This window comes from Cheilinus undulatus, linkage group 17 (assembly GCF_018320785.1).
Source record: "Cheilinus undulatus linkage group 17, ASM1832078v1, whole genome shotgun sequence".
NCBI lineage: Eukaryota > Metazoa > Chordata > Actinopteri > Labriformes > Labridae > Cheilinus > Cheilinus undulatus.
Genome location: NC_054881.1, coordinates 24,808,091 through 24,817,296, shown reverse-complemented (window position 1 = coordinate 24,817,296; position 9,206 = coordinate 24,808,091). Strand labels below are relative to the sequence as shown.

General features: G+C 38.7%; 1 protein-coding gene across 2 annotated transcripts; it reads right to left on the bottom strand.

The window, feature by feature from the left end:
- Positions 1–269: 269 nt before the first annotated feature.
- On the bottom strand, positions 270–9,139 carry rnf170 (ring finger protein 170). Of its 2 annotated transcripts, none has more exons than XM_041810258.1 (7): positions 8,906–9,139; positions 7,322–7,479; positions 6,852–6,927; positions 6,212–6,326; positions 5,849–5,922; positions 5,458–5,589; positions 270–1,132 (listed from the first exon to the last, which is right to left on the bottom strand). In XM_041810258.1, exons 2-7 carry the CDS (start codon positions 7,453–7,455, stop codon positions 863–865), a joined length of 801 nt encoding a protein of 266 aa, XP_041666192.1. In that variant the 5' UTR covers positions 7,456–7,479; positions 8,906–9,139; the 3' UTR covers positions 270–862. The 2 variants fall into 2 exon arrangements, with proteins under 2 accessions (XP_041666192.1, XP_041666193.1); XM_041810259.1 differs by having other exon boundaries at positions 8,910–9,139.
- Between the last annotated feature and the right edge of the window lie 67 nt (positions 9,140–9,206).

The window sequence follows — 9,206 nt, the reverse complement described above, 5'->3', positions numbered from 1 at the left end:
AATAAATCTTAATTTCAGATCCAGAGTTATTTTGTTTGGCGCCTTTGGTCTGGTGATTTTTTTAAAGATTAAGAGATTCTTTCTTTTTCTGCATTACTTTTCCCACTTACAATCCAAAGTTATCAAGCAACAACCAGGTTATCCTGCTACATGTATTATTGGCATTGATGCAGGTCCAGATCTCATACAGTTATGTTTTCAGTAAAACATTTCAGGTATTTTCTTACAGGTGTGAAATTCCTCCTTTTTAAGGCCTTTACAGTAAGAATAAAGGTGTGCATCATCAGTTTAATAGACCACAAAGCCTGCAATAACCATAGCAGGAAGCTTCAAGTAACAAAACTCTGACAGTTTACACTTTGGATGCAGACAGCCAATTTTAAATGCATATAATACAGACACTGCCATCGATACATTTACTATATGTTACATTACACTGTTGTCTGCATTGTTTTTCACATCAACCAAATTGGCAATGCAGTCATAGAATTGGCTGTTTATAATGCTAATAATTTGGTTAGCATAAAAGAGTTCCCTAGATACACACACAAGTTCAAAGTAGGTATACACAACATCACATTCTTTCACAGCCACCCTCATGCTGCATTGCTGCCATCTTTGACAGAACATTTAAGCCATATATGAAGAGGGAATTCCTTACAAAAGTCAATATTTAGAGATGAATCTTTTGCCAGTGTCAAGAAACATTCCTGGCTTAAAAGTAAGCCTCTCAGGGAAGACCAGTGTTGTTAAGTGTCATTACAGAATTTATTCAGGTCTATGTCAGCCTTTATTCACATCACCTCAGATACTGGATTCACCTCCTCCTGAGAAAGCTATAGCCCTTTTAATGAGCAAGCAGCTAGCCATTGAGTCTCTGTGTTACCACCTCTCTGTACATGATAGAGATGTACACAAAGAGAAGCAAAATAACAAAGAAATCGTCCATGAATCCCAGGAGGCCAAAAAGGGCTTCAGGGAGGATGTCCAGCGGGGAGGCCAGGTAGGTGAGTGCTCCGACCAGGCAGAGGAGGATTCGAATCCTGAACATCCAGAAGAGGCCACCAACTGAAAACATCTCCCTGAAGGCATGACGCAGCAGGGTGGGCACATCTCGCAGCCTGTCCATATACTGGGAAAAAGAGAAGAAAAAATATCATAAGAACAAATTAAAAAATAATAATAAATTTGTTCAGAATATGATGCACAATTCAGAATGTAATTTGCATAACCATATCTTTAAACAGCCCTGCCACAGATCAGATTATCAGTATATTTACCGTTTCAGTCAAAGTAAAATTATTGTGGCAGTTTTACTAAAACAGGACATTTCAAAATGCGTTTAAACATGTTAGTCCACCTGAAACTGTTGGAATGAATACCCAGATAATGTGGTTGGAGACTGATTTACCCTTAAGATATTACAAGCTGAACAGCATCAACGCTAATCACAACAGAAGTAAACATAGCTATGCAAAATAAACAGAGCTATAAATGTGTCCACATTTCCTCCCCTCAACATACTCATAGTTTACTGTTTGATTTTTTTGTAAGCAAGGCCAACAGAAAGAATGTCTACAGAAAATAGGTGAGAGGAAGCATATCGCCACCTACTGTAGCGAATGCAATCATGTTTCCACTTTGATTTCCCCTCTGTGCATGCATACTGGGAGAGTATATATTGTATACACTGGACAGTTATTCATTTAAATAGCCTAACAAAATTCAAACCATTGCTTGACTTTGCTGGACATGTAAACATGTTGAGTGTGATACTATGGGGCAGGCACACTCACACTAGGCTATTACCATGCCCAAGCATGACTGACTCAAAGTTCAGTTTGTGTATGAGAGCTCCATACTGTGGCAAAGTATGGCAGACTTCTCTGACCTATTTTAAACAATCACAGAGTGCCACAGGACTGCACCTGACCAAAATGGCTCAAAATAAGCCAAAAGTCAGTGAAGTTACCGTCATGTTGTCTGTATACACTCCTGATCAAAATCTTAAGACCAGTTGAGGAATTGCAAGAATGTGCATTTTGCACTGCTTTTAGGTTTTAAGTAGAGCTTCAAAATGAAAAGGAGGAAATGGAAATGAGACCCAAAAAAAATTGAGTAAGCAATTTATTGAAAACAACAATTTAACTGCAATAGGCTGTTCATCAGCTGTCAGGTATTCACACTGTCATGACTTCCTGATGGCAAAGGCAAAAAAGCTTTCTGTCTTTGAATGCGGTCTGATTGTTGAGCTGCATAAGCAAGGTCTCTCACAACGCGCCATTGATGCTGAGGTTGGACGCAGTAAGACAGTCATTTTGAATTTCTTAAAAGATCCTGAGGGTTATGGTTCAAAAAAGTCAAGTGGTAGATCCAAATAACTTCAACCGGCGCTGAGCCAGAAGATCCGATTGGCTGTCCGTCAAGACACAGGATGATCCTCGACCCAAATTAAGGCCGTTACTGGTGCCGACTACAGCCCAATAATCATCAGACCGCATCTGCAAGGGAAGGGCTTAAAAAACTAAAAACATCTTCAACGCCTCATCTCCTTCAACGCCACAAAATTGCACGTTTGGACTTTGCAAGGGAGCACCAAACATGGGACACTGAAAGGTGAAAGAAAGCTTTATTCTCTGATGATGCCCTTTGTGAAGCCAACTTCACCACTTTGAGCAACGTTCCCACCAGCCTCCTGGAAACACTTGCATGAAGCATACAGAAACGAATTTTTGAAGTGATCGACAAGAACAGTGGAGCTACTCATTACCAAGTTCTTTTTTGAAACTTTTATTTCTATTTTTGGGGGTATTTTCAATTTTTTTTTTTTTCAAGCTATGGTCTTAAACTTTTGATCAGCTGACGAACAGCCTATTTCAGTTTAATTGCTGTTTTCAATAAATTGCTCACTCAATCTTTTTTTTTGTCTCACCCATTTCTTCTTTTTGCATTTTGAAGCTCTTCCTATAGCCTACTTAAGATCCAACAGTGCAAAAGGTAAATTCTTGCAATTTTTTAACTGGTCTTAAGATTTCGATCAGGAGTGTATTTCTCCACTGTGCTGACAATAGGACTGCGCATCTTGTTAACTATGTGTGTGATATTATGATGTGAGATGACGTTGGCCCAGTTGTACAGTTTCTTTTGTTCTACTATTTACTTGGCTACCTTTGAATAACATCCCCTTTTTTGTCAGAATGCATGTAATATTTCTTCCAACTTTTAAATAAAGTATTCACATTAGGGCTGTCGCGGTATACCAGTATTGACGATAACCGTGGTATTAAAAAATAAAATTTCAATATCATGTTAAAAATGTGCATATGATAATATCGTGTAAATGATCCAGTGCCACTCCAACGCCATCACGAGCCCTGAACATTTTTAATAAGCCCATCAATGTAACAGATCTTCAACTCCTGCTGTCCTCCACCCTCTGTGCCCCTCTTCTGAAACTGTCTAGCCTCACTTCAGCGCTCTCTTTCTCTCTCTCTCTCTCCATGTGTGCCCCCGGCATATGCACACTGTGAGTCCAGCAAGACGTTTAAAGATCACAAGTTTTCTTTTTCCTCGTTCACAAAGCTCTTAACGGACAGTATGTAGAGATAGAGACCTGCGTGGGACAGCTAACACCCTACCTGCCCATTCCCCCTGATTTCCTGATCATTAACACCTGCTGGTGCGGTGTGTGCCATCCCTCTCTCTCACCGCACAACATGCGTGTCCAATTCCTCCTAAATTCTGACCATCCATGTAATGCACAGAATGACAGAAGCTGTGTTCAGGTTAAGAAATTATAATAGTGCGTTCACTTAAGCACTGCCCTTTGCAAGTAAGGTTTTTTCATTGTTCTAAAGCAAGTCTTCTCACTGAATGAAACACGAAAAAAAGTCTCACATCCTCGTCAGCTATAATGCTCCAAAAACATCGGCAGCTGGCAGCCTGGACTAATTAACTGGACAATATTGATAAGAGTAACATCAGGGTGATATTTACAGACTACATCCTTTATTTTTTAAGCCGTAGGTGGAATTATTTTCCTGATCATTGTTCGTGAGTGCCAAAGAGTGCAGCGCTCCGTCAGCTCTCTCTGAGAGGTCGTTTTTACTCTGTTTACCCCTTTCTATCCCTGTCCTTGTCCGTAAATTAAACGCTTTATGAAAAGAGGCCAATTTTTATGGATAGAAGAAATTTCCCCTCAAATAACAGAATGTTGGCTCAGAGTCTCTGTGCCAGTGTCCATTCCTGTGCGTCATGTCGCGCATCAGAGCAGTGGAGACACTGATACTGTCTGCAGCACTATGAGGAGTGTTAATGCTTCTGTGCGCATTTATAGACTGTGCCTTGTTTACTAACTTAAACAGTTTTAGTGCAAAAATTAAATTCAGACCTGATCCCAACGCAGCCATCTAACTCAGTTCTTTTAGTGGAGCTAACAGGATAATTCTGGTTAAAAACTGCTGCAGGTGCTCTTGAAATATATCTGTAATTAATAATTTCCTAATGTGTTTATAACCCTACGTTTCTGACACTGTTTGGCATTATGATAATGTAAATCCTGTGTGGTGGAGAGTTTATCAGTCAGAGCGAGAGCCATGGGGGGCTTGTGGGGTCTATGCCCCTAATGTTTTCTCAGAAGCCCAGAATCTTTACCTCTGGTGAAAGTGCATTATCTCTGATAACTGATAAATGTAAAAAGAACTATCTTGGATTTTAATAACAGATTGACCCTGCTGATCACAACATGGAAATTTCATTCTTGTTGCCAAACAGAAAAAACCCAAATCAGATGTTTTTTTTTTTTTTACTTTGAAAAGCTTAAAAGCACATGCTACAGAATAAATAAAAACCCTACATTAATATTTCTGCATTTTTTAAGAAATATGACCCTCCACAATGACACAACAGCTGCAGTACTTCCTTAGACAGGTATTTTGAGTGTATTTCATCTGCCAAAAGAGAGAACACAACATAAATAAAGTTAAAGATAAATTTGATTAATTGTCCCATTATTATTTATATTTTTATCGATATTGTGATAATATTGTTATTGTGACATTTTTTGCCCACAATAATCGTGAAGTGAAAATCTGATATTGTGACAGCCCTAATTCACATTTTAAGTATTCTTTCAGTGGAAAATGACAACTAGTCAAGAAACCAACAATTCATCATGTTTGAAATCCCTCAAACTGTCTCTGTCTTTGGTTTGGTTATCTCAGTGGCAACACTCCAGGTTGAATAAAGGTTAAGTAAAAATAACAAGAATGCTTTACGTTGAAGTTGCAAGAAATGTTGCATACAGTTAACTAAGTAAAACCTATTAATAGCAGAACCAGAAAAAGCAGCATCTAGTTTTATCCAGAGATGTAAAGGTAAATGCATCTAACATAAGTTTTGGATAAATTATGTCTGAGTCTGAACACAGAGTACCCTATGTGTCTGTAGTGTACTCACAGATCTTGGCTGGCCTGAGAACCTGCGGTTGTAATCATTGATGTCTCTTAATATCAGCAGGGGTTCAGCCTCGCCATCCTGGACCCTCTGAGGAGCAGCGTGCTCATGAAATAGTGGGAAGAGCAATGTAACCTGGGCAAAAAAAAGAAAAAACATACCAATACCAAACAAAAAATGTATGCATACTTCTTAAGGAATTACATTTTCTAAAGAGGGAAAAAGATACTTCAGTAATCAAGATACAACCAGATGTCTGACTTTAGACTGTCATTTACAAAAATATTATTCTTACTGTGATTATGATTTTGACAATTACCTACACTAAACAATTCTATATATCTGGCAGTATATTGTTCAGTTGCATTGTATCCATAGATGTTGAAAGTCTTACCATTTGTCTGCAGATGGGGCAGTTTATAGCACCCAGCCAAGTGCCGTACCTCCAGTAGGCTATAATGCAAGAGCCTGTGTGGGAAACAGCACAAAACTTAGCATAATTAGACACATAGGAATCAATAGCTCCTGTTTCTTCTCAAGTTGTGTTTTGATTCATCACATCATCTTTTCAACTGAATCAAAGCTCTGCCAATATTTGCTAATGCTCTGACAACATCCTCGAGAGGTGACAATCACTTCTTCACAAACAAACTGAGTACAATGTCTTCCAGCCTTGAAAAGCATCCTCACTTTATTTCTTCTTTGATTGATAAAGTAACAGTCTGCTCTGTGTATAAATCCTCTTCAAAATTCTTACCACAGAAAAGGTGCCCACAGTTTGTTTCCACCGGCAGAACAGCCTGCTGTAAACACACAGGGCAAGACATGTCTGTGTAATACTGCTGCCTGGCCTCCGCCTGACTGTTTTCATCCTGATGGAGAAACAGAGTACACAAAACAAAGACACACATTAGGTGTAATATAAGAGTAACCAAGGTCAATTTTAAATATATCTCTTGACTTAAATAATATTTGAACTATTGAATCCAGCTTTAGCACTGCTCAGTATTACAGCGTACTACCTTAAATCCTGCCATAAGAAAAAAATATTAAAGGCTGTGTTTTAGTTCCTGGTTCTTCAAAGGAAATAATCTTATAATTACCTGTGATGTTTAGCAATAAAAACATTTCATTTGACTTTTAAAGCATGCCGCTTCTATCCAAGGCATTCACAGATAAAACAAAGGTTTATCCTTTTGTAAACACAGATTAATATGAACAGCCTACTTCTTGCTGTAAATGCGTACCAGGAAATATTGCTTTCGGTTCATCTAATTTACAAAATCAAATACTATATTCCCACATCTAACTGTAAACAATTTGACCAAAACAATTGTTTTGACATTTTAATAATTATATTTCATTGATAAAAAGCCAAGTCATAAGTGTCAAAATACCTGCTCTGTTTGGAGCTGTTGTCGAACGGCTCGAACATGCTCCTGATTCTCAGGATGGATGTTCTGCTCTTCTTGTCTGAGGGGTCAAAAATCAGGCATTTGTGATTCTTGTGTAACAGTCCAGCAGCACATAAGCAAACTGTGTCAATCATCTGCAATTCATTTAAAAAGTGAAAGCCAAACCCAAAGCAGTCGTTTATTCTCCTTCAACAATCAACAGTGTATGCTAAAGCCATATTAACATAAAAAAGGCAATGCAAAACATTAAAAACAGAAGCTGACTACAGAGTACAGCAAAGCTACAGAAAGACTGCCATTTCAGACTAACAAAAAAATGTCTGTATGAGACCATGGAGGAGACTGGGTGAGAGCAAGCTTTAATGCTCTTAGAGTTTAATGTCAGAATATTAAAAAATTACCATTGTCACTACTTTATAATTGTCAAATATCATCCTGGCATTGCCACCTACCTGCAGAGCAGAGTGAGAAGGCCTGCAAGAAAGGTGACGCTAACAACTACAACAAATAAGACTTGGTTGCTGACACCCTCAATGAGGGTGTCCTCATCTTGGATCAGGTAGTCTCCACATTGACCGTCCTCCATCACCCACACTCATAGCCTACAACACTGGAAAAACAAGAGAGAAAAAGTTCAGCAATTCATGGGAAAAAAAGCTCTGATGTCTCTATAAACAGACAAAGAAAAACACAGTACTTTCATTTAAAAAATTAGGGCTGTCAAGATTAATCAGGTTAATTATGATTAATTAAGGTTCACAATTAATGCATTCATTTTTCAAATGCATACTTTATTATCCCTTTTAACACACTTTTGTTAAAGCCCTAACCATTTCCCTGCAGCCACAGTGATGTGAAATAAGCACGTCACTGCTCCTTTATGTCTCATTTAAAAAAAAAAAAAAAAAAAAAAAAACTTGGACAGCTCAGTGGACAAATCAGAAGCCATCTGAACTAGGGGTGCACCAATCGATCGGTGCTGATTTCCTTACTTTTGGGGGGTCTGCAATCAGCCGATACTTGCATATGAAACCGATCTTATCCACCGATCTTATCTACCTCTACCTACTAAAATGTGAAAAACTAAAGGAACTGATATAATTTAGTAGTTTGGACAGCGATGCTCTAAACTTTCATTTATATTTGAGAGAACTACCTCATGTGCAGTTAAAACAACATGTTTGCATTGTTTCACAGGTATTGTTCAATGTTTTTCAATAAAATAAGATTGGAACATTGAAGGTGTATGCTGTCAGTTATCAAAAAAAGACACGGTATCAGCCAACACCAGGTCAGGCAGGTCAGGCTTTTTAAAGATGTGATTGGCCAAAAAATTGCAATCGGTGCACCCCTAATCTGAACCTTTTTTATGTTCTCCTATTTCACTGAAGTTTATGTTAAAATATTTTATCTACCTCTAAAGTAGGTCTATATCTAAATAGGAAGTCCATTACCCTAAGTTTAAGACTGCAGAAAAATCCCAAATAACTCAAGAACGGTTACCGTGCGTCGAAGCCCTTGAATAGACAGCAGATCTGGGAACTTACTTAGCTTTGCTTGACTCTTAACATTCGTCCAAAATCAGATTGAAATCCTTGATATGAGAATCACAAACTATGTCAGAAGTCGTTGTTGCTTACTGCCCTACCAAAACCAACATTCATAGTCTGACACAAGCTTAAGGAGCTTCTGTCCACCCTGCTAGCTACATCGACGAAGAGTAGCTTTATTGCTCGTTTCGTTTTGAACGATGTTAACGATGACGACGCTGTGTCTTTGTAGCTAACGTTTGAGTTACAATGGTTATTAGACCAGAAAGCTCATCTAAAGCCGACTTTAGCTGGAACATAATCGCTCGTGTCTAATTCATAAACCCCCTTAGAGAGTGAAGGCATTTGTTTGGCTTCTACAGAAGCCGAGAAGTCACAGGGTGACACATGAGCACAATTACCACTAAGCTACTCAAGCCTTCGTACCATTATAAATACACAGCCGCACATTAGGGAACGAAGTCGTTACTTGACGCATGACCTCACCTACCAACAAGACGTCCACTCCTATCACTAAAGGCTTCACTTGTCAACTCCATTCACCGTCTCAAGTCTGGAGACATTTCCTTTCCAACATGTCAGATTCAAAGTCCGAGCCACAGAAGGATGTCCCGGAGTGAATGCAGCATCGTCGCTAAGTCACGTCATGCTTTTTTTTTCATCAGCTGAAATTTCTAACGTCGCTGTTTCAGGTTGTTGCCCCTTCCTCTTCTGCTTTTTATTTTTCTTCGTTTTGTTCAGTATGAAGGCTTGAATTGCAATACTTTTAGGTTGAATGTTGCCCCCT

Coding starts and splice junctions, on each gene's coding strand:
- rnf170 (XM_041810258.1), bottom strand. CDS start 7,455: ATGGAGGACGGTCAATGTGGAGACTACCTGATCCAAGATGAGGACACC. Junction 6,928..7,321: donor CTTCTCACTCTGCTCTGCAG/GTAGGTGGCAAT, acceptor TTGACCCCTCAG/ACAAGAAGAGCAGAACATCC. Junction 5,590..5,848: donor GCCCCATCTGCAGACAAATG/GTAAGACTTTCA, acceptor TTTTTTGCCCAG/GTTACATTGCTCTTCCCACT.